This window comes from Ceratotherium simum, chromosome 29 (genome assembly GCF_057802395.1).
Source record: "Ceratotherium simum simum isolate JZ-2026a chromosome 29, ASM5780239v1, whole genome shotgun sequence".
Taxonomy (NCBI): domain Eukaryota; kingdom Metazoa; phylum Chordata; class Mammalia; order Perissodactyla; family Rhinocerotidae; genus Ceratotherium; species Ceratotherium simum.
This window is the reverse complement of record NC_141928.1, coordinates 22,027,719-22,055,626: the sequence shown is the minus strand read 5'-3', so window position 1 is coordinate 22,055,626 and position 27,908 is coordinate 22,027,719. Positions and strand designations below refer to the sequence as shown.

Sequence of the window (27,908 nt, the reverse complement as noted above, 5' to 3'; positions counted from 1 at the left end):
GGACGAGCCCTGACCCCTTGACGCAGAGTTGGCGGCGCCTGGAGGCCTCGCCACGGGCCCTGGGGGCTCGCGGTTGCAGGCGTTGGTGCTGGCTGACCGGTCCCCTCCTTTGCTGCCCTCCAGGGTCCTATGAGTGTGGGATCTGCGGCAAGAAGTACAAGTATTACAACTGTTTCCAGACGCACGTGCGGGCGCACCGAGGTGAGTGGGCTGTCCCCAGGCAGAGCCCAGGGGCCCGCCGCCTCCTTCTTGACCTCTTTTATCCCTGGGCCCCTCATGGGTGACCCCGGAGGCCCTCAGCGCCCCAGTCCTCTCTTGTCTCCTCCCTCTTGCTGTGCTAGGAGGGCCACCCGGGGAGGAGAGGGGAGGCCTCCTTAGCTTGGGAGAGCCCACGGGGCCGGGGGGAGCCAGCAGGACCCGCCACCAGGCTTCTGCTCTCCAGTGCCCCCTGCCTGCTCTGCGTGGGCCTGCTCCCTCCCACGATGCCTCAGTGTTGCTCTGTGTCCTACGGGGAGGGGGCCCGTGTCATCGTGTGTGCTCCTCATGACAGCCCTGGGAATGGGGTGGGGTGGTGTCTCCCATTCTGAAGATGAGGACACTGAGGCTGAGGGGCAGGAGGGATGATGGCGCCTGTCCCTTCCTGAGCCTGGCAGGCAGAGAGGAAGGGCACCGGGTCAGGGGCTGGCTGACAGCAGGGGCCATGGGGAGGGACTGTGAGGATTCGTTCCCCTGCGTCTTGAGTGGAAAGAGAGCGTCCCTGGGCTCTTTGTAGTGGGCAGTCCTTGCCACCGCCTGCCCTGGCTTCGCTCTCGGCCCCAGCCTTACGATCGGTCCAGTCTGCTCACCCTTCTCAATCTCTCTTTCTCTGTCTTCCAGACACCGAAGCCACCTCAGGGGAGGGAGCCTCCCAAGGCAGTGAGTATTTCTCCCTCTTCCTGGGCTCCAAGAGGGCTGCGGGTGGGAAGAGGAGCAGCTGAGGCCTTTATTTCCCCCTTGTCTCCTGGGACTGCCCTGAGTAGCCTCTGGGAGACACGTTGCTGTGGTCCAGGCCAGCCCTCTGGTACCTCAGAGCAGCATGTCCCAAAGTGTGTTCATGGCGTACTCATCCTGTTCTGTCAGTAAAGGGTTCTCTGGCCAGATAACCTGGGGAAACCGTCTACTGAGATGAACAGGCATCTTTGCTGTATCTTCCTCAGCGCTCTTCACTGGCGAGTACACACGTGCACCCCCATGGGGGCCCAGCATATGCAGTTTCCTCTGTGTTTTGACTCCCGCTCATCGGTCTGGGGCTTCATAGCTGGTGTTTGGGAAATGCTACTTCAGAGAGTTCCCTCATGAGCCCCACGGGGGGCTGATCTCTGGGGTGTGGTGTCTAGGGCCTGGGGCGTACAGGGCTTTCACACCCGGAGACGGTGCTCTGCTTTGCTGCTCACAGGCCCTGCGTGCCCTCCCTCCAGATGTAACCCCATGGGCCTCGTAAGCAGCCAGCCAGATGGGTCTAGGCTGGAGTGGGACCTCTCCCCACCAACAAACCTGAGCTCCAGAACCAGCCCTTCCACTCCCAGGGCTATACCTAACAGAAGTGTGAGCTCCTGTCCACCAAAAGATGTGAACCAGGATGTTCTTAGAGGCGCTGTTTGTGACAGCGCCAACCCGGAAACCAGCTGAGTGCCCAGCGCTAGTGGAACAGACAGATAAGTTATGCTGTGTTCACCGCAGACCGCGGGCCTGCGATGAGAAGGAACGTGGATCCCCCACACACAGAACGTTAGCAAAAGGAGGTCAGCACAGACAAATTCATCCAGTTCATCTCTTAGTGTACAGAAAGTACCAAAACAGGGAACGATTTCATGCCGAGAGAAGTCAGAATACTGGTGGCCCTGGGGAAGGGGTTTTCTAGGTGCTGTTATTTGATCTGGGTGCTAGTTAACACAGGTGTTTTCAGTTTGCAAACATTGAGCGAGCCGAACACTTAGGATTCGTACGCTTTTCTACATCAGGGGTCAGCAGACTTTTTTGTAGGGGACTGGAGAGTAAATATCTTAGACTTTGCAGGCCAGACGTGTTTGTCACCAACTGGTCAACTCTGCCATATGGCTCAAACACAGCCAGAGACGGTAATGGAAATGAATTCCTTGCAAGACAGATGGTGGGCAGGCTAGAGTTTGTCAACCCCTGTTCCACGTGTTTGTTACATGCCATAAAAAGTTTTTTAAAATAATAAGTAAACATGACCCCCCAAAAAATCAAAACAAAGCAGTTTAAGGAGATGTCTGGGGCTCCAGTGGTGCCTGTATTGGACGGGGTCCTAATAATACTTCTTCTGAGCCACTTTCCCATCTACTCTCTCTTTGGATTCTGACACCACGCGAGAGGCAGGCAGAGCTTAAGCTACTCTTCCAGTTTCTGGAGAATCTGAGGCTGAAGTTGGCCAGACACCTGCCACGGGGCCCTCGGCTGGGAGGAGGCGAAGGCCTGTCCCTCCTCCCCGAGCCCTGCCCCGGCCTGGCCCCTGGCTCCTTCTCCCTCAATAGCTCCCTTCTCTTCCGGCTCCCATGGTCTGCCTGTGGTCAGCCACACATTTACAGAACTTCCCTATTTATCTTTCCTTCCTCGGCTATTCTGGCCGCACCCCCCCAGCCTCTCCGGCAGTCCCTCAATGATCCGTTGTGTTCTGTCTGGCTTCCGTTGTTCCAGGAGGCCTGCTGGTTGTTGAGGGCTCTGTAGCCGGGGGTATTTTTAGTCCTTCCCTCACTTCCCTTCCTCCCTGTGGAGTTTTTCCCCGTGGCCAGTGTGCTTTATTTTATCCTCAGTCCCGCACCTCTGCCCTGACCCAGGCAGCAGTGCCTGCTTGGAAAACCTGGCATCCTCACGTACCAGCCTTGTTCCAGGAGCCTGTCCGTGGAGTCTTGGAGCCAGAAGGGGCTTGTTGAGAATAGCAAGTCCAACCAACCCATTTTGCAGACAAGGATATTGAGTCTCAGAGAAAAGTCATCCAGCTTGTTAGTGGGGGAGGTGGGCAGAGAAACCAGGTCTCATGCCTTCTAGTCCAGGGATCTTTCATCTATTTGTTGGGAAAATTGTACAGATATTCGTAGAGGCATATACCCACCCACCCGTCTCTCAAATAAGACAATAAAAGATTAATTCCACATCCAGTTCTCTTGCTACTGTCTCATTGCTTTCCTTTGCAAAACAATACTGTTAGGTAACATTTACCAAGTATCTGTTGTATCTTAGGCGTTGTGCTCATTTATTCTTTATGACAACTCTGGGAGATGAAGGAACTATCATTCCCATTTTGCAGATGAAAAAACCAAGCTGCAGAGGTCAGAGAGCGTGTCCGACGTTAGTCCCACTTGGAAGTGATCGAGTTGGGTTTGAGCTCAGGCAGCCTGACTCCAGAGCCGCGTTCCCAAGTGCGTCCTTAGTGGCGTTCCTGGAGACCCTGAACACTCTCGAAGCTCTGAAGATGTGGTTTCACTGTCAAAAAATCATTTTGCTGTTCTTCTTTTGGGGATAATTCACTTGTCCTAATCCACTCCTGCCTTAGGTGGCCCCGGGAACGTGGTCCCCGTCCACGTTGAGGAGGAGGAGTGTGTGGGATTCGACAGAGGAGGATAGGGGCTCTTCTCAGTGGCAGAAAGCTGGGGGTTCCCATTTTATTGGAGGCGGTAGCTGTGGCCTAGCTGGTTGGAGAGGCTGTGTGGGCAGAGACAAGGGGGGCAGACAGCTGTGGAGAGGGACTGGCTCCGGCCAGTGTAGGAGAGGAACTTCGGAGCAGGGCCCCATCTGGAACCAGCAGACCCCAGCTGGCCTTGACTCTTCCACCTCTGTTCCTTGGGTGTCCAGCTCCAAGAGAGGATTATGGTCCAGATGGGACGTGATGGGGGTGGGGGGCAGTTGTCTAAGCTGGATTGCTGGCCGTGGGAAAGGATTGAAGCCTGAGCCGGGCTTGGAATCCTGGAACTGCCAACCTTGGAGAGGCCCCGGGAGTCGGCTCATCTGCCGCCCCCCCGCCCCCTCAAATTAGGAGGAAAAGAGGGGAAGCTGAATTCTGAGGTGGGGTTAGCACTTGCTGGCAGTCTGGGCAAGGCAGGGCAGGACCGGCCTTCCCTTCTCCGCACCCCACCACCTCTTCTGCACCTCTCCCTGGCTGGCTCAGGTGTGGGCATGGAGATGGCAGGGCCTGGTAGGATGGTGGCATGCCTGGACCCTGCCTGGTCCCCACATCCTCAGAATGTCTGTGTGTACCTCGCTTGGGGACCAGTTAATCTCTGTATCCCTGGTGTCTGCCAGGGCACTTTCAGAGACTACAGGTGTGGTGGAAGAGGTGGGGGCAGAGGCAGGGAGATGGCTGATGTCATCTGTGTCCCTAAGTTCAGCTAAGTGGGGGGCCAGAAACCTTCCCATAGAATTGCCTGGCTTTGCAACCTTGGGATGGAGGAGTCTCATCAGATCCTGTAGTTGGGTGCTGAGGAGCAGCAGAGGGGCCAAGAGGCGGGTGCCCCAACCCAGGAGTGGAGGGTGGCTTATGCAGACAGAGGAGGGCCATGTCCCCTGATGCAGCCGTGGCTTGGAGTTAAGTGAAGGTTTGAATCCTGGCTATTCCCTGCACCACTCTGCAGCAGTGAGCAAGTTGCCCAACTTCTCTGGGCTGGGCATTCTCAGGAAGATGGAATGGATGGGCCCTCCTAGAGAAGCCCAAGGAATGCACAAGCAAGGTCTATTCTAGAACAGTTGTTACTATTGCTGGTGTGGAGAGGGCAACGTCCTGAGTGAGTCCAGCCTAAGCCTTTGGGTAGACCTGGAATCATCCAAACTCAGGCCCTGTATCCGTTATCTATTGCTGTGTAACACATTTCCCCAAAGCTTAATGGCTTAAAGTAACAAACATTGATTATCTCACAGTTTCTGTGGGCAGGATCAGGGGTGGTTTCATTGGGTCTTCTGGCCTTGGGTCTCACGCGTTACAGTCAAGGTGTCGGCCCCGCCTGGGGTCTCATCCAAGGCTCAGCCAGGCAAGGAGCTGCTTCCACGCTCACTCACATTGGCGGGGTCAGTCATTCCCAACCCGTTGGACTGAGGGCCTCAGATCCTCACTGGCTGTTCAGCAGAGGGTGCCCTGTGGATCTCTCTACAGGGCAGCTAGCAAGCGCGAACGAGAGAGATGGTGCGAGCAAGACGAAAGTCACAGTCTTTTGTAACCTAATCTCAGAAGTGACATCCCGTCACTTCACTGCATTCTGTTCATTAGAAGCAAGTCACTAGGCCCAGCCCAGACTGCAGGGGAAGGGAGCGCACAGGGCGTGAAGGCCGGGGTCGTTGGGAACCATCTCCGAAGCTGCCTTTCACAGGCCCTCCTGACCTTCAGCCTCCTTGGGTTTTAAGTGGGTTATGTCTTCCTCCCTCAGTTGTAAGAACTGGTGGAGGAAACGCAGGGGAAGCGCCTGGGCTGGCGCCTGGCAGCCCAGCGCCCAGGAGGCGGCAGCCGCCGTGATGGCTGTTCTCACGTAGCTTCACAAAGCAGGGTGGGCTGCTTATGGACCAGGCCGTTTGGAGCTCAGCTCACCCAGGGCGGGATTGGGAGTTGGTTTGAAAGTCATTTCAGGGCTCCCTGTCCCCTTGTGTAGAGGACCCCCAACACCCCAGGAACTGATTCTCCGTGGAGTCACCATTTGGGGCCAGTCTGGGCTAGTCCTGTCTTCGGTTCCTGCGGCAGATGCACTGGCCCAAAACCCCACCCCAGGTGACTTTCCATCCCCTGCAGACAATTTCAGGTACACGTGTGACATCTGCGGGAAGAAGTACAAGTACTACAGCTGTTTCCAAGAGCACCGCGACCTGCACGCAGTGGATGGTGAGTCAGGCCCCTCACTTCTCGGGGGCCGAGTCCCATAAAGAGACACCCGCAGGGCTGCCTGTCAGGCTCCCACCCCGCCTCCGGTCCTCCCCTCCCTCCTCCTCCCCAGAGAAGGGTCCGGCAGCAGCCAGACCACGAGGGGAGTGACCAACCCCTGGGGATTCTGGGGGAGAAAAGGTCCCTATCATACTAGGTATGTGCTTCTGATTAGGGTCACCCAAGTGAAAATGCCGTTTTAGTAGGTCAAAATCAGTCAGATATCGGCAATTTGATATCGATTCATAAAGGTGGAGTATTCACATGCTTTGGTGAAATTAAACCAATTTTTAAAAATGAATGAGGGTATTTTAGCAACTTAGATTACAGAGTTAAAAATGAGAACAATAAATTTAGGTAATTTATTTCTAGAATCTTAAGCATGCTAGAAATGGTGTCCTGGACCTGGAAAGGATTTTGGGGGCCCCCTCTAGCCCCACACCCTCAGCCCATCTCAAGCTCTGACAGCCAGGCCCCACCACCTATTGCCGCTGGCTCATCCTTCCTCTCACCTCCTCTTCCTCTCCTGATCTTTCTGTCTTTTCCTCCTGGCTCCTTGAGTGGGTGCTGGTGATCCAGAAATAGGCCAGGCAGAAAGTGCTGCCTGCCCCGGGGTGGCCCCAGCCCGCGGGGAGGATGAGGAATGGAGGCCCAGGCTGTGTCCTGGTTGGGGTGCGCCCTCCTGTGGCCCCTGGTTCTCTGGGGCGTCCGCAGTGGCCAAAGTAGCTCTCTTGGGCCCCAAAGGCTAGCTTGCTGGCACAGTCTGGGAGCATCGGGCAGAGGCAGCTGTGGGCAGGGACTAACGGGGCTCCTGTTTGCTTCTTTCCTTCTGCGGCTGCCGCCTCCCGCCCGGGCGCAGTGTTTAGTGTGGAAGGGGCCCCCGAGAATCGGGCAGGTAAGTCCTTGGTGGCTGCCACCTCCCCTGTCCCCAGCTGGGCTCCCTGGGTACGAGGGTGCTAAGGGCCGTGTATTCTCCCACAGACCCCTTCGACCAAGGTGTCGTGGCCACCGACGAGGTGAAGGAGGAACCCCCGGAACCATTCCAGAAAATCGGGCCAAGTATGCGGGCCTCTCTCTGGAGCTGGGGCTGGGTGGGGAGACAGGTGGGGGGCGGCTGAGGGCAGCAGGGTGAGTCCGGCCTCTGGAAGTGGGGTGGCATTGCTAATTCTGCAGCAGCAGTGCTGCCAGGGAGCCACTGGCCTCCTTGTACCTCACTTTGCCCACCTGTGAAATGGGACGATCAGTCTTAGGCCCTTAGCTTTTGAGAAGTAGCAGCACAGCACAGGGTCAAGGTGAGGGCAGTGAAGGTAGCCCGTGCTTGGTGCCCTGGCAGTCTGTTAGCCGTCCTGAGCCTCGGCTCCTCACCTCTGGAATGAGGATGACATTTCCCCGCAGGTTTGTTGGGGGATTAAATGAGATCATGGATGTAAATCACCTAGTAATTAGCACAGTGCCTGGTACATAGTAGGTGTTCAGAAAATTGCTGCTGTTACTAACGTCGCCCGAAGGGGTTTGTCAGCACATGAAGCTGTCCAGGGAGCCATGTGCAGACGTTCTGTCCTTGTCCCAGTAAGCCCCTGAGGGCGGGCAGGAGCTGTGCACATGACCGGCCTGTTTCAGCACACTTGTATTGAGTGTTGTGGGGACCCAGCAGTGAGTGGACAGATGTGGCCCTGCCCTTGGGAATCCACATAGGGAGGGGACAGTAGGTCAGCCAGCAGATAGTTACAAGACAGCCAGAAGAACAGGGAGCTGTGGGGGCCGGGGAGGCATCTGTCCAGCCTTGGAAATCCAGGAGGCTTCTTCGTGGGGGTGAGGGTGGGGAATGAGCCCCCGCATCCCACACGAAGGCGGGAGACCAGCACTCGGTCCAGGAATTGAAAGGCAAATCGATTCCAAGTTCAGGCCTTAGAGAGCCTTGAATGCCATCAGAAGGCATTGAGACTTCATTCAGAGGGGAACCAGCCGGAGAGTTTACTAGGTCGGGAAGGGGTTTGATCAGATTTGCATTTTAGGAAGACCATTGTGCCTGCTGCCAGGAGAATGGGTTGGAGGATGTCTCACCAGTGAGACTCGTCCTGTCCCTCCATCCCGTCAGGAATTTACACACTTGCTCTTTGCTTCTCATGCCTCTTACTACCCAGCAAGACCTTTAGTGACTCTCTCATTACAATAAGGATTAAGGCAGCTCGTGAAAATATGCACACACAGGTAGACCGAGTGGATGAGGAAATCTGAGGGAAGGAAGGTGGACCTGGAACAGGGAGGGCAGAGATGACCCTCGGGGGCGGAGCTTGGCCCGGCCCTCGGAAGGCGTTGGCTGGGACCGCCGTACTGTTGCTTCCTCCTTCCTCATAGGGGATGATTCTCTGCTTTCTTTCACCTCTTAAAGCACTCAGGAAACTGAAGATGTGATGGTATGTATAGAGTGGTTAGCACAGTGCTTGTCATATGCAAGTAAACATTCAGTAAACAGGAGCGTTAAGATAATCTTGAAGATGAAGAAAATGATGAAAACCTCAAAAAGTTAGACTGTGGGAAAAGCCAGGTGTAAATCAGAAATGCTCCCTAAAGGACATTCATGGACAGATATAGGACAGGGGCAGTGGGGTCCATGACCTCCCACTTTACAACACTATCTGCCAGCAGCCCCGGCATAGCACTGCCCTGCCCTGCCATCTGTAGCATCGTCATTGGGAAAATAGCCTTTGGGGATCAGACAGGCCCAGGTTTGAATGCTGGCATTACCAGTTCACTGGCTACGTACCCCTCTGAGTGTCCTTGGACTCATCTGTAAGTTGGGGGCAGGAACATCTGTCTCTTCTACAGCACCGTTGGAGGATGCATGTATAAGGTGTCTAACCCAGCATGCGGCTCGTATTCAGGGCATAACGGGAGTGACGTTGCTGAGAAATAGTCAAGAGCGAGAGCTTTAGGGCCATCCCAAATAGGAATCCCATCTCTGCACTTAATACTGTGTGGTGTCCTGCAACTTTTATAATCTTTCTAATCCTTAATTCTAAAATGGAGTGATGACAATAAAACTCACTTCTTAGGATTGTCTTGAGATTAGATGAAATTATATTTTTAAAGGTATTAGCACAGTCCTCGACGCTTACGTGGAAAACATTAAATAAGGGTGCCTATTAATTACGGAGGAAGGTGCAGAACAAGATGAAACTTGTTCTGTCTATCAGTAACTAAGTCGGACAGACAGCCAGTGCTAGGACCTGGGAGGAGTTATCACAAATTATAAGGAGCAGGGAATTGCACTGAGAAATCCAAACTGAGGTTGGCTCCCCGCATGCTCCCAGCTTGACACCATGGGAGTGAGATTGCTAGAATAGTGTGAGGCCGGTTCTTGTTACCACTCCGGGGCTGCCTTGTGAAATAAGAATGCTGCTTCTTGGGCTGCTGCCACTTCTTATAAGCAGGCGAATGCCACAGAACCCTGAAAATGACGAGGTGTGGAATAAGGAGAGCCATAGAGGCAGGGTGCACCGTGAGGGGACTAGTTGCCGCAAGTAGAGCTCTGTAGGTCGGGGGAAGAGGAAAAGTCCAGGCAGCACACGCGCTGGCAAGTGCACCTTTCACGTCTGCATTGGCTGAGCAAGTGAGAATTGGGTACTTACAGAAGAGGAAGCTGGAGGCATGCCAGAGCGGAGGAGTCCTGCCAGGGGAGGGGCTGGTCTCAGGGCCCTGTGTGTCGGCCCGCTGCTCAGCTGCAGATCTGACAGTCACTGCCACGCTAACGGGAAGATGGAGGGCAATTCATTCATGTCTGTTGAAACTTAAGTCTGGATCCAGGTATAGGTTACTTGATTTTTATATGTGGAAAAGAAGAGTAACTTGAAAAATTAAAAAAAAAACAAAACATGGGAACTACGAAATTTCACGTAGCAAGAAAAAGAGAATTTAGGAGACTCAGAAGAAGAGCATACCTCTGAAAATGATCTACTGCAAAATCTAGTAGAAAATTCTGTTTGACAACCACAATCGAGTATAGATATCCCCCGCTATCCGAAAGTAGAGCATTCCTGTGAAACCTTCCATAAGCCAAAATGGTGTAAAGCGAAGAAGCAATTACCGTTAATTCATATGGGAAAAATTTTTGAGCGTTCCCAGACCCCCAAAATAACCTACCAAAATAAGTTGAGATAAAGCCCAGATGCTCACAGGCACAGTTCAAAGCTATGCTTGGTGCTGAGATGCTGAGTGTAGTTCCCGGGGAAGGAGCTTGGTGGCGCCCCTCTCACTGCTTGGGGTGCGTGCTGCTTCTATAACAGTGCGATGCAAAACACTGAATGCTGTTGTCGCTTTGCAAAAGGGAAAATTCCTTTCGAATTTCTTTCAGTAACAAAAACACGTACTAATATAGGTCTTTTATAAAAGCAAAGTGGCATAAACCAAACTTTCAGATAGCAGGGGAAGCCTGTATAAGAAAATGTGACCTGTCTTAGTCAGCTTGGGCTGTCTTAACAAAATACTGCGGACCAGGGGATTGAACAGCAGACGTTTATTTTCTCACAGTTCTGGAGGCTGGAGGTCTGAGATCAGGGCACCAGCGTGGTCGGGTTCTGGTGAGAACTCTCTTCTTGGCCAAATACCATTACATTGGGAGGTAGGGCATCAACATCTGAATTTTGAGGGGACACAGTTCAGTCCATAGCACGACCCCTGTGAAAAGGCAGCAGGATAAGATGAAAAGGCAAAGAGAGAGGAGTGAGATGAGGAAAGATCGCAGAGAAGCAGAAACTAAGAACAGAATTAAAACCTGCATTGTAGATAGCAAAGAGCAGAGTTGGTCTGCAGGAATGGAATTAATTATGTGAAGGACAGACCCGAACAGATGAAGATACCAAGAGGAAAACATGAGAAATATGGAGAATGAGGAGCCAGTTCCAGATAATTGGTGGTGTTGTACCAGTGGGACAGAAGCAATACTCGAGAGAGAAAATAGAAGAAAAATTTGCTCAGCTAAAGAAAGACCTATGTATGCAGATTTAAGGGCTCATCACATGTCAGGCAGAGTCAATATAAAGAGACCCATAGGGCCAGCCCTGGTGACCTAGTGGTCAAGTTCAGCGCACTCTGCTTTAGTGGCCCAGGTTCGGTTCCCGGGTATGGACCTACACCACTCATCAGCAGCCATGCTGTGGCGGCAGCTTGCATACAAAATAGAGGAAGATTAGCAACAGATGTTTGCTCAGGGCTAATCTTCCTCAGCAAAAAAACAAGCAAAAAAGAGACCCATAACTAAATGATCTTAGTGACTTTTTAAAACTATAAATTAAAAAAACCCATGGGCCGGCCCCGTGGCTTAGCGGTTAAGTGCGCGCGCTCCGCTGCTGGCGGCCTGGGTTCGGATCTTGGGCACGCACCAACGCACTGCTTCTCTGGCCGTGCTGAGGCCACGTCCCACATACAGCGACTAGGAGGATGTACAGCTATGACATACAACTATCTACTGGGGCTTTGGGGGGAAACATAAATAAATAAAATCTTTAAAAAAAAACAAACCCAAAAACTATTATAGACATCTAGAAATAAAGCAGGTTACTCACAAGTGAATCCAAGGTGGACTTTGGTTCAGACTTGTCTACAATATCAAATGCCAAAATATAGGGGAATATGTTTTGAAGGGAAAAACGTAATCTAAGAATTTTATATCTGGACAAATGGTGATTTATGTGTGAAGTTAAAAAGGGCTCAAAAACATACTATTTCTCCTATATACCCATCTTCAAAAATTATTTGAAAATATGCTCCAGTGAACTAAGTGGTGAAGGACATTTAAGGGCTCAATTACGAGGAATTAATCCATGCTACAAGAGGACTTGTAGTAAATACTAGAACCAGGTGAACTAGAAGTAAGTTTAAAATGTTGCAAATCTGATTATAAAATTGAATGCAGAAGACTAAGATTCTTGTAAAATATTAAAAATGAGTTTGAAAAACGCCAGAAGGAAGGAATAGGTGAGGGATACAGTAAAGAAGGCTAAATCAGTCCTACTCACAGTGTGCTCCCCAGACCAGCAGCACCGGTGTCTCCTAGAAGCTTATGAGAAATGTAAATTCTTAGTCCAAGCCAGAGCTGTGGTATCAGAATCTCTAGGATGGGGGGGGAATCTCTAGTGATTTGTGTTGTAACAGTCTTTCTAGATGATTCGTACACATGCTAAAATTTAAGAAGCACTGAGTTAAACTACCTTTCTCAATGGTAGTAGATGTGAAAATATTTCCTGCTTGACTATAGCCATTAGAGACGTATATCTTATAATGAAGAATGTTAGAAGATAATGGAATATTGGAGAATAATGGAAAGGCAAAGAGAAACAGTTTCAGTTTCAAACAACTGAAAACTAAGGGAACAAACCAGAAAGGGTAAAACGAGGGGAAAAAATCATAACGTAAAACAAGTAAAACCAAGTCTATTATAACAATAAAAGCAAATGGCATAATTTTCTTTATTAGAAGACAAAGATTTTCAGGTTAATTTAAAATAATCCAATTATAGTGGTTTATTAGAGACATGCCTGGTTAATTCCTTATCTTTTACTCTTCTCTTTCTCAGAGAACTTTCATACTTCTTAAATAAGTTGAATTCCCTATTAGGCTTTTCATAGCACTGTAAATATCTCCTTAAGAGCACCCCTGGTGGTTGCAGTTTTAAATTTATGATTTGATTATTTGATTCTCTAGACTGTAAGGTCCTTGAAGGCAGAAACCCTGACTGTTTTTGCTCAACATTTTGTGCCAGCATTTAGCACAGCATCTGTTTGATGAATGAAAGTACAAGAAAATTTGGGGAAATGTCTTGAGCACATTAAACAAGTAGAAAGGAGGATCTGATGAAGTGATGATTATCAAGAATTAATAATATTAATGCTAGACAAACTAATCAAACAGTGTAATTAGATGTTAGAGCAGTGATGCTAAAACTTCCCCGTGCATCAGCATTTTCTGGGGGCCCTGTTAAAACACAGATTGCTGGATCCCATCCATAGAATTTTTCTTTCAGTATATCTAAGTCCTGAGGATTTGTATTTCTACTGGGGATGCTGATGCTGCTGGCCCTGGGACCACACTTTGAGAAGCACTGTGTTAGAAAAGAGCAGAATATTAGTGAAGGGTACAGTTCACAGTGAAGATTTTATTTTCATGAGCCTGTATGCATCAAACAATGGTGTATCTAAATATACAAAATAAATCCAGAAATACAGTGAAATGGAAGGATTTATCACAGAGCAAGTAGAGAAACAAGATTATATAGGGTTTGAATAATATAATTAATATAGTCTATCTCATGACTTTGAAGTCTGCAGAGAACAAATAGTATATCTTTTCCAGTGTTCATAAATCAGTTACAAAAATTAACTACTAGAAGTTTTAAAGCTTCTATTTTGAGAGAGAAAAACCATAATCAGAATAAGAAACCAATTGAGAAACAGTATTTGTAACGTATAGAACAAAATGTTGATGTCTTTAATCTACAGAATTCTTAGTGATTTAAAAAAGGTAAATATACCTAGAGATACTTCTGCTGTAAACACAAGTAGGAAGGTCACAAATGAACAACTACGGTTAATTGAACATGGTAAAGGGTCGATTTCCTTTAGAACTCAAAGAAACGGAAAATAAAACCAGCAGAGCCATATAGCCCCCCGCTGTCAGGCACAATGTAGAAAAATGATAATGCTGGCTACCGTGTATGGAAACCGTCACTTGTACTTTTTACTCATTGGGGTGAAAATTGGCGCAACCTTTTGGTAGGTAGTTGGTGCTCTGGTATATATCAGAACTCTTAAAAATGCATATCCTTAATTTATCCTGAGGCAATCATGTGCAAAGGTCATGCACAATAATCTTTATTTCGCAGTGATGTGCAGAAATAATGAGCACATGTGCAAAAATTTCTGCAAGGATGTGGATCACAGCATTTTATTTTAAGAAGGGAAAAAATTTTGAAACAATCTAAATGTTCCCTGGTGGAGGAGCCTGGCTCAGCAAATTCCAAAGTCCAGTGGGAACCGTGCAGCCAATAAATGCAGTGGAGATCAATGTTTATTGATGGAGCAAGATGTCCGCAAAGTATTGTCGATTGAATGTACCGGGTTACAAAGAGGATATAGATCAGGGCTGGCTGATTCCGGGCCCGCAGGAGCTGGAGAGATGACATCAGTGACAGAGGCGCCCTCTAGACGAGATGGGAGTGTGGGGTGGGGTCTAGGGCAAGTGGCAAAGTGCACGCTCTCCCCAGGGGGTAGCTGCTGCTCTGGGGATTACAGATGATTGAAAGTTCTCTTATTTTAAAAATTTTGTATTTATCGGTATTTTATAATTTTCCCCCAGTGAACAATATCACATCAGACATTTTTAAGAAGAAAGAAGTTAGGCAGTGCCAAAGGAGAGGTAAAGATTCAGTCTGGGGGTACCCGAGAGGAAGAAGTGACCCCTTCTGCCGGGGGGTGGGGGTGCTTGGGGGCAGGGAAGGTCGTGGAGACGCAGGGACCCGAGTGTGGCCGTTGCAGAGGGCAGGGCTTGCAGAGGGGCTGAGAGAGAGGTTGGCACTGGAGGTCATCTCGGGTTACCACCCGTTCCCTGAGCCCTGGAGCCTGGGAGGTGGAGCGATGAAGGAGAACAGCGTGTGCCAGGTACTGTTCTAAGCACTTGACATAGAAATTTAATCCTCACAGCAATCCTATAAGGTGGTCCTGTTATTATCCCTGTTTTACAGATAGGAAAACTGAGGCACAGAGAGGTTAAGAGATTTGCCGAAGGTCACACAGCCCGAAATGGCCAAGCTGGGATTTGAACCTGGGTAGTCTGACTCGAGTGGGCTCCTACTCTAGCTGGTGGTCCCAGAGTGAGGGGGAGTTTGGGGGGAGGGAGCACGCTGCTGCTTCTGGATGGGAGCCAAACGCCCCTTCCCCACACTTTTCTCTCCTTGGACAGAAACTGGCAATTACACCTGTGAGTTCTGCGGAAAGCAGTACAAGTACTACACGCCCTACCAGGAGCACGTGGCCTTACATGCCCCCATCAGTGAGTACCGCATGGGGGTGTGGGGGAGGGCCGGGCCAGCTGTAGGCCAAAGCTGTGGAGTGCTGCCAGGGGACGGTGAAGGCAAAGGTGGGCTTGGTCTGGGCCAGTCTCGAGGTGTCCGGGTCTGACCCGGGGTCGCTGTACTGCGGTAGCTGAGAGAGCTGGGACAGCTCCACCCTTCGGCCAGGAAAGCCTGAGTCTTCCCTCAGTGGACTCAGAGGCCTGGGGCCCATGTGGATTTTGGGTTAGGAGGGTCCAAGTCCTTCGGTGACTCTGTCCCCACTTCTTTAAGCACGTCCAAATCAGGTGGTTCCTGAGTCCCCACCCCCGAAGCCAGCACCGCATAATGCAGCCTCAGTCTGAACCAGTGCAGGGCCTCTGACCCAGGCTAGGGGGTGCTCATCTAGACAAGACAGCTCCCTCTATGCCCTTGGTGGTGGAAAGGGTCTGAAGCTAGAAGGAGCGCTAAGCCAGGACCCAGAGGGCCGGGTATTAATCCCAGAGGGATCGCAGGCTTGCGTGTGGCCTTGGGCAGGCCTCGTTCTGTCTCTGGCCCCCAATCTCTCCCTCCTCCCCTGACCGGGAAAGAAAAGGGTTCTAAGGATCCTTCCCACAGGTCCATCCTAGCCTTCCAGTCTCCTGATGCAGCTGATTTCCCAACTTCCCCTCTGGGTGTGGGAGGGGCTCCATGCTTAGAACCCCAAGTGTATGAGCTGGGAGGGCCTTCAGTCCTCAGCCAAAGTTCTGACAGGAGGGGCTTAACCAGAGTCCCAGGGCAGTCGGGCGGGATGTTCAGGAGCGTATTTGGGAGTATCCTTGATTTTATCTGTCCCCGCAGAGCTGTGGGGATCCCACTGTACAATCTATGGATGGGAAAGCTTGGGTCCAGAGGTGGGGAGGGATTACACAAGATCAACAGGGGTTCAAGCTACCTGCAGTCAGGGGTGCTCATGACCTGGAGCCCTGACAACAGCAGCACGGGCAGGTGGCCCCCACCGAGAGCATTCAGGTGGGCAGGGAGAGTTGTCCAGAGCTTAGAGGGCCATGTAAGCAGCTTCCCGGGAATTCTTCCCTGAGCAGAGCAGCAGGGGCTGAGGGTCTCCCCATGGGCTAGAGCTCCCATCCTGCTCAGACTGCTGGGTGACCTTGTGCCTGTCACTTCTGTTCTCTGGGCTCAGGTTTCCCACCTGTGGGAGCTCTCGAGGTCTTTCCAGCCCAGGAGTCTGGATTCCGGTCACCTCTCGTGTGAGGAGACCCTCAGGCAGGCAACTGTGGTGACCCAACTAGAGGAGCCCACCCAGGCTAGGGGTGTATGGGTCATCCGGTGCCCACCAATGGCCGAGTCCTGTGTGGGGGAGAGAGGACACAACTTCTGCCGGGTGGGCACTGACCCATCCATTTGATCCGCTAATGGTGCTGGTGCTGAGACATCAGGGTTGTGGCTGGCTTGAGCTCCATGGCTTAGACCCCTCTGGGGATCCCACTCTCCACAGGCAGGGACGGGGCAGCTGTGTGTGGGCACCTGCCCACCTGTGCTCTCCAGGAAAGCAACAGCCGCCCTGCTGCCTGGAGGGGATGCTACCCAGAATGCACTTACACTTAGGTGTTAGTTACAAAGCCAGCCTGCAACTGTGGTGTCAGCCTTTAGAGAGTAACTTGAGTGCTGCTTCTGCTCTCCCCCAGATGGCTCTCCCTGGAGCGAGGTGGATAAGGTCACGGAGTTAATAAGAGGGGGAGCTTGGCTTTGAACCTGGCAGGCGAGCTCTGGGTCCATACTCTTAGCCCTGAAGCTGTCCTGCACCACGTGTCAGGTGGTGCAGCAGAAAGGGGTGCATCCCTTGCACCCTGATTTCTTCCCTAACATCCAGGTGCTTCTCTCCTGAAGGGCTGTCTACTCTTCCTCTGTTCCTCATTTTCTTTTTCTCTCTGTCGTGGACTCTTTGTCTTTTTGCATCTGTTTCTTGAGTGAATCTCTCTTGTCTATTACTCACTGGAGTCTGGGGACTCTGGAATCATCTGTGTTGAAAATATAGCGTGTGAGAGATTTAGGCTAGATCCAGCAGAGGATTGATTCTCCAAGGCTGACCAAGAAGTAGCCCCTCCAGTGGCCTTTAGATCTAGACATTTGTATGTCCATGGGTTCCATGAGGAATTAGGGGCTGGACTTGACGGCTTCATCAAGTGGTACCCTGGGCCAAGCCTTGAGAGACCCTGGGTCTAGTGAGAGCATCCAGAAGGAACTTCGCTGACTGCTGAAGTTCTTACGAGTGGAATCATAGATTATGTGCTCTTTTGTGTTTGGCTGCTTTCACTAAGAAAAATGTTTTTAAGCTTCATACATGTTGTATATATCAGTTCCTTTTTATTTACTGCTGGGCAATATTCTGTTGTGTGAAAAGACCACAGTTTGTTTAGCCATTTGCTTGTTCGAGTTCCCAGTTTTAGGGTATTATGAATAAAGCTGCTATGAAAATGTTCGTACGAGGTTTTTTGTGGACTTGTGTTCATTTGGGTAAATACCAAGGAGTAGAATTGTTAGATCATAGGGGAGAGTATGTTTTTAAGAACTTTTTAAGAACCGACAAACTGTTTTTCCAAAATGACTGTAGCGTCTGACACTCCCACCAGCCATGAATAGGAGTTCCATTCGCTCTACATTCTTGCCAACATTTGGTGGCACTGGTTATTTGATCTAGCTATTCTGGTGAGGGTGTAGTGGTATCTCATTGTGTTGTTTATTTGTATTTTCCTGATGACTAAGGATGTTGAACACTTTTTCGTTGGCTTATTGGCCATTTGTATATTTTACTTTGGAAACTGTTTAAATCTTTTGCCCATTTTTTGGTTGGGTTGTTTGTCTTTTTATTATTAAGTGGTAGGAGTTCTTTATATATTCTAGATCCAGGTCCTTTATCAGATACATATATTGTGAATATTTTCTCCCAGTTTTTGGCATGCTTGTTGATATTCATATAGTATCTTTTGATGAGCACTTGTTTTTTCATTTTGATGAAGTCTAGTTTATCATTTTTTTCTATGGTTAGTGCTTTCTGGGTCCTACCCAGGATATCCTTGCCTACCTCAAGATGGTGAAGATATTCTCCCTCATTATCTTTTAGAAGCTTTATAATTGTAGCTTTTGCGTTTAAGTCTGTTATCCATTTCAAGTTAACTTTTGTGAGTGATGAGAGGTGTGAATTGAGATTGATTTGACTCCGTATGGATATCCAGGTGCTCTCACACCATTTGTTGAAAAGATTGTCCTTTGCCCATTGCATTGGGACCTTTCTGAAAGTCAGTTGAATATATGTGTGAGTTTATTTCTGTTCCATTGATCTATTCGTCTGTGTTTTGAAATGCTCCTATTTACTGGAGCTTTACAGTTAGTCTTAAATCGGGTATTCTCAGTTATTCTTAAATCGGGTATTCTCAGTTTTTCAGTGTTGTCTTTTTAAAAGAATATTTGTCTCTTCTAGGAATTTTGCTCTTCTATATAAATGTTTGTCTTCTTGCCAGTTTCTACAAAATTTCCAACTGTATTTTGTTTAGGATTACACTAAATCTATAGAACAATTTGGGGAGAATAGACATCATAATAATATTGGGTCTGATTCGGTCCAATCCAAGAACTCTGAACATACTCTCCAAGTATTTGGGTCTTTTAATTTCTCTTACCAGTAATTTGTACTTTTCAGAGTAGAGGTCTTGCACATATTTTATTAAATTATCTCTTAAGTATTTTATGTTTTTGACACTGATTTTTATTTCCCAATCTTTTTTTTTTTGTGAGGAAGATCAGCCCCGAGCTAACATCCAATGCCGATCCTCCTCTTATTGCCGAGGAAGACTGGCCCTGGGCTAACATCCATGCCCATCTTCCTCTACTTTATATAGGACTTCGCGACAGCATGGCCTGACAAGCGGTGCATGGGTGCGCACCCGGGATCCGAACCCGGGCCGCCAGCAGCAGAATGTGCGCACTTAACTGCTACGCCACAGGGCTGGCCCCTATTTCCCAATCGTTTTTTGCTAGTACATATAAACACAGTTGGATTTTTTATATTGAATTTGTATCCTGCAACTTTGCTAAATTCACTTATTAGTTCTAATAGTTTTTTTGGTAGATTCTTGGATTTTCCTTGTACATGCTGATGTCATCTGCTGATAAAGATAGGTTTACTTCTTTCTTTCCCATCTGTGCTCTTTTTATGATGTTTTTGTTTCTCACTATACTGATTAGGACCCTCCACTACAATGTTGAATAGAAGAAATGAGTGGGTATCTCTTGTTTCCAATCATAGAGTTCAGATTTTCATCATCAAGTATCATCATTTTCATCGAGTATTGTGTTAGCTGAAGTAGGGTTTCATAGATGCCTTTTATCTGTTGAGGAAGTTACCTGCTATTCCTAGTTTACTGAAAGCTTTTATCATAAATTGGTGTTACATGTTTTTTCCTACAACTATTGAGATGATTGTATGATTCTTATCTTTTATTCTGATAATGTGAATTACATGGATAGATTTTTGGTTTTATTTTTTTAAGAAGTCACCATATTTTATTAAAATACATTGACTATCATAAAGTCAAATTATGAAATGAACTTAAGAAGGTTATAATGTTGAGATGTTTGTTCTTTGCTGGAACAATGACTTACTTCTTTGAAGCTTCTTTTTCTTGGATAGACATCTACATTACTTTAAGACTTAGGATAGTTTGTAGAGTTAATTTGCTTTCAAGAACATGTTTTCTGTTCACTTCTATCGGAAATTCCACAGGATTTTACCTGGCTTTTAATATCACGCCCAAAAGTGAGCCCTCAAGAGCAGGGGACTCCAGTCCTAGGATTAGCAGAGTGCCCCATATTCAATCAATGGTTTGTTAATGATGGTCATAATCAAGGAAATAAATATTTCTGTTGAAGTTTTTTAAACATTTTTATTGAGATATATTGTCATACAATAAAGTGCCTGTATTTAAAGTGTATGATTTGAAAAGTTTTGACCTATGTATGCACCCGTGAAGCCATTACTGCCATCAAGATAATGATCATATCCATCACCCACAAAAGTTTCTTTGTGCTGTTTTATAATCAGTTGCTCACCACTTCCCCATCCCCAGGCAAGCACTGATCTGCTTCCTAGTACTGTAGATTAGTTTGCATTTTCTAGAGTATTGCGTATGTGGAATCTTATGTACTCTTTTTTTGTATGGGAGGGGGTCTGGCTTCTTTCACTCACCGTATCGTTTAAAGATTCATCTGTGTTTGCATGTCTCAGTAGTTCATTCCTTTTAATTGATGAGTAGCAGTATTCCATTGTCTGAATGTAGATACCACAATTACTTTTATTTTTTCACTTATGGATGGATATTTGGTTTGTTTCCAGTTTGGAGGTAATACAAATAAACTTGCTGTGAACATTTGTGTACACATCTTTGTATGGACAAATGCTTTCATTTCTCTTGGGTAAATCCCTAGGAATGGAATGGCTGGATCATGTGGTAGGTGTATGTTTAACTTTTAAGAAACAGCCAAACTGTATTCCAAAGTGGTTATATGCCATTTTACATTCCAACCAGCACTATACTTTTCTTTTCTTGTAATGTTCTTGTCTACTAAGTTGAATATCAGGGTAGTACTGGCTTTATAGAATGAGTTGGGAAGATTTTTCCCTGAGTGTAGTGTCAGTTATGTTAGGTTGATTAATTAATGTTGTTCAAATCTCTATACCTTTTCAGGTTTTTTTTGTTTTTTTGTTTTTTTAATCTGCTTGTTCTCTCAAGTACTGAGAGAGAAGCATTGAAATCTACCACTATAGTTGTGAATATGCTGTTCCTCCCTTTAGTTCTGTCAGTTTTTGATTCATGTATTTTGAAACTTTGTTTTTAGGTGCACACACTTAGGATTATTATGTCTTGATGAACTGATCCTTTTGAAAATTGTGCAATGCCCTTTATCTCTGGTAATACCTGTTGTCCTGAAATCTACTTTATCTCATATTAATATAGCCACTGCAGCTTTCTTAGGCTTAGTGTTTGCATGGTATACCTCTTTTCATCCTTTTCTTTTAATCTATCTGTGTCTTTTTATTTGAAGTGCATACATAAAGTTGGTTCTGCTCCTTTATCCATTCCAGCAATCTCTGCCTTTTAAACGAAGTATTTAATCCATTTATATTTAACACAATTTATTGATATGGTTGGATTTACGTTTACCACCTTGTATTTTTTTCTATTTGTCCCATCTCTTCTTCTTGTTAATTTTTTCTTTTCTTGCCTTCTTTAATATTAATTAAGAATTTTTTTTATTTCCTCTGCTAACTTTCTAGCTGTACCTCTTTTTCTTTAGTGGTTACTCTGTGGTTTATAATATATATCTTTACTGTATTATAATCTACCATGAATTCATATCATAAAACATCACACATACTGTAAGAACCTTGTAACAGTCTACTTCCATTTACTATCTTTCGGTCTTTTGTGCTCTTCTTATCATATGTATATGCCTACAAAAGTTATAAACCCAACAGTTGTTCTTTTTGCTTTAAACAGTCAACTATTTGTTAAAGTAATTAAGAAATGATAAAATGGCTTTTATATTTACCCACCTATTTACCATTTCCCATACTTTTCTTTCTTTTTTTTTTTCTTTTTTTTGTAAGGAAGATCAGCCCTGAGCTAACATCCAATGCCAGTCCTCCTCTTTTTTTGCTGAGGAAGATTGGCCCTGGGCTAACATCCATGCCCATCTTCCTCTACTTTATATGGGACGCTGCCACAGCATGGCTTGACAAGCGGTGCGTCGGTGTGCACCTGGGATCTGAACTGGCGAACCCTGGGCCACCACAGCGGAGTGCGTGCACTTAACCGCTGCACCACCGGGCCGGCCCCCTTTCCTTTCCTTTTTATAAATCTTAATTCCATCTATTATCATTTTTCATTATTCCCTGAAGAACTTTCTTTAACATTTCTTATATTGTAGGTCTATTGGTGAAAAATTTTATTAACTGAAGATATTTTTATTTCACCTCTTCTTTTGAAGGGTATTTTCTTTGGGTATGAAATTCTAGGTTGAGAAATCTATTTTTAGCACTTTAAAAATGTCTTTCCTTCATCTTCTGGCTTTTGTTGTTTCTGATGAGAAATCAGAGATCATTCTGATTGTTATTCTATTTTTAATATGTCTTTTTTCTCTGGATGCTTTTACATATTTCTCTGTATTACTGATTTTCAGCAATTTGACTATGATGTATAGTTTTCTTTACATTTATCCTGTTTGGGATTCGTTGAGCTTCTTGGATCAATGATTTTATATTTTTTATCAAATTTGGACAATTTTCTGCCAGTATTTCCTCAAATATTTTTCTTCCTCAATCTCTTTCCTCTCCTATTGAGACTTTAATTACATATATGTTAGACTGTTTTACAGAACAACAGAAGCACTGTTCAGCTCTTCAGTGTAGTTTTCTCTCTGTGCTTCAATTTGGATAGTTTCTAGTGCCGTGTCTTCAAGTTCATTGATCTTTTCTTCTACAGTGTCTAGCTGTTTTAATAGCAAAATCCATCAATTGAGTTTTTTCATTTCAGCAATCATGTTTTTCATCTCTAATTTCTGCTTGGTTCCTTTTTACATGATTTCTTTTTTCATTATGTTTGTGTTATCCATTAAATCTTCGAGCGTATTTATAATAGCTGCTTTAAGATTCTTGTCTGCAAAGTCCATCATCTCTGTCATTTCTGTATGTTTCTGTTGACTGTTTTTTTCTTCTGATTATTAGTCACATTTTCCTGCTTCACCTGATGAATAATTTTTTATTCTGTGCTGCACGTTGTGGATGCTGTGTTGTTGAATGTCTAGATTTTGTTGTCTTCCTTTGAAAAGTGTTGAATTTTGTTCTGGCAGGCAGTTAATTTACTTACAGATGGGCTTGACATTTCAAAGTCTTCTTTTTAAGCTGTGTTAAGGCAGGTCTAGAGTAGTTCATATTCTTGGGTTAGAGTAATCCTTCTAAAGCGTGGCCTTTCTGGATCTCAACTGAATGCCCAAGGTATTCTGCAAGGCCTCTCCTCTCTGGTTGGTGGGAACTCAAACATCTCCTAACCTCGTGAGACCTCTGAATCCTCACTCAGTTCACAGCCCCCCAGTAGCTATTTGCTGCCAGGCTTTGCAGAGGCTCCCTCTACACACATCAGTTTGGCATTCAGCCAAAGACTTTATGGGGCCCCTGTGCAGCTTTGCAGAGTTGTCTTTTTTTTTTGCACAATTCTCTCCTATTTGTTATTCTGCCCTGCAAAATCCAGCCCCTTCAGAGGCCCTGAACTCTGATCCCTGTCTCCTCAACTCAATGAGATTGCAGTGCTTCCTTTGGGCTCCCTCTGTACCACGTCCAGAAGGTCTCTCCAGGTCGAAAGCTGGAGTGATCGTGGGGCTCACAGCAGGTCGTCTTTCATGAATTACAGTCCTGCACTGCCTGCTGTTCAAGGTCTGAAAACTGTTGTTTCTCGTATTTTGTCCAGCTTTACAGTTGAATATGGTGGAGGGCTGGTCTCACACCAGTTGCTCCATCATGGCCAGAACTGGGAGGTCTCCAGTTCTCTTTCTAAGACAAATGCACGAGTAGGGTTTCCCAAATCAGGCTCCTCTTGCATTCATTCCCCCCTCCAGCCTTTGAGCACACTATTCCCATTTGCCTCAAATGCATTTCCACCCCCTCTACCTAGTAAAGGTTTCAGAGAGACCCCTCTGTTCTCTCCACCCTCTCAGCTGCATAGTTACTTTTCTCAAATCCTTAAATTCTCTAAAGTTTTTGCTCCATTTAAATTTTCAGAGCTTTACAGAAAGGAGAGACGGTGGTATTCTCTTATTTTTAAGCATCTCTTTTGGGTAGATATCTCGTATGTTTCTTACAAGGGTAATCAGCCAGTCTGTCTGAAGCTCTTTCTTCCTTTCTCAGTGAAAGCCCAGGTAGGACTTCCAGCCTGAGAACATTCCATGTGGGGAGGTCAAGAGATGGAGCAAGCTGTTGAGTGACAGGAGTTAGGGGCCTGGGAAATGCATCCTGGTTCAGCTCCAGCCTCCTCTTTGACCCTGGAGTGGCGCCTGTACCTCTCTGAGCCTCTGCGTCCCATCTGCCTTATACCCTTGGGGCCACTGGGAGGATAACATGTGACACGGCCTCTTATGTCATCTCTTGGGCATCCTGTCTTTGATGTGCTCTGCTTGAGCGGTTCGGAGCCATTCCTGCATCGATTCCCTGATTCCGCAGTATCTGTTGACCACTTCGTGTCTGTCAGGGAATGTGCCAGGCACTGAGTGCATGGTTGGGCCACGCTGGCAGAGTCCCTGCTCTCACAGAGCATGCAGGCTAATGGGGAAAGAGACATGGATCTAAAGATCACACCATGTGTCATCATCGATGGCAGTCAGATCTTGGGAGGGAAGTGGAGAGGGGACTGAAAGGTAAATGACCAGGTGGATATCAGGGAGGGCTGCCAGAGGAAGTGATGTTTAAGTGGAGATATGTAGGAGCAGCAGTAGTTATCCAGGCAGAAATTGGAGGGAAGAACATTCCAGGCAGAGGGAATAGCATGTGCTTGGAAGAGAAAGGGTACTGTAGAACGTGAGAGGGCAAGAGATGAGAAGGTCCCAGGCTGGCGTTGTTGAAGCAAACAGGTGTTTGTTATATCATGTGCTTCGTGGGCGTCGCTGAGCTCCCTGCCGCTGGGAAGGAGGGGACTCACACACGGAATGCCAGGATTTCGACAGCAGGATTGTAGACCATGAAAAGGTCTGATCTGGGGGGTCTCCTAGAAACCATTCTGTAGGGTAGAGACTGAGGCCTAAGAGAGAGCGACATGCTCAGTTGATCACTCAGAAATTCTCTGTGCCTTGTGCCCAGGTCCCCAGGACATGTGGTTAGTGCTGAAGGGGACCACATGGCCTCGTGCAAAGGCCTCCTTGAGGAGATGGCAGCCTTGAGCTCCTGCCCCATCCTGGCACTAACTTTCTGTGTGGCCGTAAACTTATTAACCATTCTGGGCCCTGGTTTCTTATCTCTAAAAAATACTGGTAATCGCTGCTCACCTCTGAAGAGCAGTTTACCATTCAAGGTGCTTCTGTGACTTTCTTGGATTCTCAGAAATCCCTGTGAGGTTGGTAGTGCAGAGATGGGTGTCCCCAATTTATCAGTGGGGGTGAGGTGGGGGAGCTAAGGCCAAGAGAGGAGAAGTAAAGAGTCCAGGACCCCAGAGGCCAAAGGTGGTGGACCTGGGACTCAGAGGCGAGTGGGCCTCGCTCGACACTCAGCGCCGGTTCCGTTACGGTGAACCAGCAGCTGTGTCCCCAAACCGTGTTTCAGGGTGACAGTGGAGAAGTGAGAGATGGGACTCTGGATGCCTACCACAGAGTTTGATGTGTAGGTTTATTCTGTGGCTAAAAAAATGTTTGGAAATTATGAGATGAGCCCTTCTTGGTTGGAGTCCTGGGCCTCCGAGGTCCTTGGCTCTGAAAGGGAGGGAGGGAGAGTGGGAGGGAGCATATGGAGGTATCCTTCCTCACCCAGACCTCTCGGGTCCTGATTCAGAACACAAGGATCCCGAGGGTGGGGTTGAGGGGGAGAGGGACACCTGAATTCTGCACAGACTGAGGCCTTGAGGATTCCTCCTGGGGCTCAGGTGGGGCAAATGAGGGCTTACTTAAGGGGGCCGTGACCGAAGGACTCCCCAGCTCCTGGCGTCTGGCCACCACTGTGGGTGGAGGAGGAGGTGACCCTCCAAAGGGACAAGGGGGCAACCTGAGTCCTCTGAGCTCCCCTCAGGGCCCCTGGGTGGTAAACCAAACACTGAAGAGTGGGTTCCTGTATGACCCTGGGCAAGGCCCTGCTTCCCTGGGCCTGGGCCTCCCGTCTGCCAGGAATGGGCAGAGGTGGAGGATCCAGGAGCGCCTCTTTATTTTGGGGCTCTGAACGCCGTGGGTGGAGTGTCTGGTGCCCAGGATGGACACCTGCCTGGCTGGGAGCAGGGGTAGTGAGGTGACCCCTCTGCCCCTAGAGGCAGGAAAGGCGCTGCAGGTCCTTCTCGGGCAGCTCAGTGCTCCAGCCAGGCTCTGGGTCAAGATGGTGCCCTCAGGATGTCACCAGTTCCTGTGGGTTCTGTGAGCCCCCTGGTCAGCATCAAAGGGGTCCCTTCCCTTGCTTCCTGGTCCCCTCTCACCTTTAGGGGAGAGAGTCGCCCTAGAGTGAGAAGACCACTGCCCCCTCCTCTTTCGTGTTGAACGTGGGAGGTGGCCAGGGTCAGGGGTCGCCATCACGGCTGATTATGGCTCCGGGGAGTGTGAAGGAGGCGGACTCCTGCTGCCCAAGACCCCGCCAGAGGTGGAGACCACTTGAGTGTCAGCCCCCCGTTCTCAGTGACCCCAGCTTCCACAGAGAATTCAGATGAGGGAGGCAGGAGGTCCCCAGACACCACCAGGAAGGTCTGCGCTTGTTTCAGTTAAAGCGTCAGGCGCTGGGTTGAGCACTGTCCCCGAGAACCTCAATTCCCAGTCAGTGCCCAGGGAGGACCGCAGAGTCGCTTCCCTAAAACCTTGGGGTGACATTGGGCCCCTCCACTTTTCCCCACCCCACGAGTCAGCCCCGGCACGTCTCTGCCTCTCTGCTTTCTATCATGACTTCTTAGTCTGCCTGCCTTGAGGGGAAAGAGGCTTGGAAGCGAATTCTAGAAAATGCACTTGGGCCTGGGTCAGCTAATTCAGGTGCCCCCAGCGTGGGTCACAGGCTGAGTTCTTAGACCCTCGGAGCCTGGACTGGTCAAGATTATGGGTGACCTACCCAGTGAGCTGGTCGCTGGGGTCCAGGAAACACTGAGTGTGAGCTGGCGATCAGGCTGCCTCCGAGGAGAAGCTGGGGAAGGTTCTAGACTCCGAGCTTTGTAGTTCTGGGTGGGAGTGAGTCTTTACTCACTGTGGACCGAGAAGAGGTTCCAACCCTTGAGCACGGGGACCTGTGGCCCGAGAGGCCACTCACTCGGTGGGCTCCGAGTACCCTCGGGGACTGAGAGCGTGACCCTCTCAGGTACCGCCCCCGGGTGGGAGCCACCGGACGATCCAGACACGGGCTCCGAGTGTTCACATCCGGAGGTCTCCCCGTCTCCACGCTTCGTGGCAGCGAAGGCCCAGACGAACCAGTCGGGGAAAAAACCTCCGGCCTCCGTGGTCCGATGCGCCACCCTCTTACACCGCACCCCTCCAGCCACCCAAACCCAGACGTTCCGCACTCCAAATTCGGGATCTCCGGCAAGCAAGGCGACCGCAGGTACCAATGGCCTATGTCACCCCACGCTTCCTCCACTCCCTGCGCTTCGCACCTGCCACAGCTGTGCCCGGGTCATTGTTCCCTTGCAAGAGCGAGAGTGGAGGTCCCATAGTTCTCTGGGACAAATCTGGGTCCCAGCTGTGCCTCTGGCTGGCTCTGTGACCACAGCGAGCCACCTGACCTCTCTGAGTCTAGATTTTCTTGCCCTAAGTCAGAGAGTTGTACAAGATGGTTTGCAAACTATTTTTTTAAAGCAGGAGACTATTTTTTCCCCAAGTCATTGCCTAACGAGTTTAAGTTTTTTTTTAATTAATTGCCAATATTTGAACATGAGGAGATTTTATTACAACTTTTGATTTCCAGCTGACATTGAAAAGTCAGTTCTGGCAGTCCTGGGCCCACTTTCCTGCAGGGCAACAATTGGCTGGAGGGCTAAGCCACAGCTGCCTCCTTTCATCGAGCATGTGCTCTCCAGTTTTCCACAGTCCCCACCACTCCCTCCTGCCTCCCCAACACAATGGCCATGTGGCAAGTGTCATTTCTCATTGTGATCACACCGTTGTCTGTCTCACATCCAGCCCAGTTCATCCATTGACGTCACCTGCCTGGACCCTTTTGGCATGAGTTTGTACTCCCCATCTTTCAGAAAACCC

General features: G+C 48.3%; 1 protein-coding gene across 15 annotated transcripts in view; it reads left to right on the top strand.

The window, feature by feature from the left end:
- The window catches only part of ZNF618 (zinc finger protein 618), a 182,305-nt gene that overhangs the window by 128,139 nt on the left and 26,258 nt on the right, over positions 1 to 27,908 (top strand). For 5 of the 15 annotated variants that reach the window (XM_087419245.1, XM_087419234.1, XM_087419232.1 and 2 more), the window contains 8 exons: positions 124 to 201; positions 877 to 915; positions 5,771 to 5,860; positions 6,759 to 6,794; positions 6,881 to 6,958; positions 14,252 to 14,311; positions 14,855 to 14,944; positions 27,016 to 27,255. In XM_087419245.1, coding sequence (XP_087275371.1) covers positions 124 to 201; positions 877 to 915; positions 5,771 to 5,860; positions 6,759 to 6,794; positions 6,881 to 6,958; positions 14,252 to 14,311; positions 14,855 to 14,944; positions 27,016 to 27,255 — 711 coding nt within the window. The remainder of the gene's footprint in view (positions 1 to 123; positions 202 to 876; positions 916 to 5,770; positions 5,861 to 6,758; positions 6,795 to 6,880; positions 6,959 to 14,251; positions 14,312 to 14,854; positions 14,945 to 27,015; positions 27,256 to 27,908) is intronic. The other 10 variants (XM_087419244.1, XM_087419241.1, XM_087419239.1 and 7 more) reach the window with 3 other exon arrangements.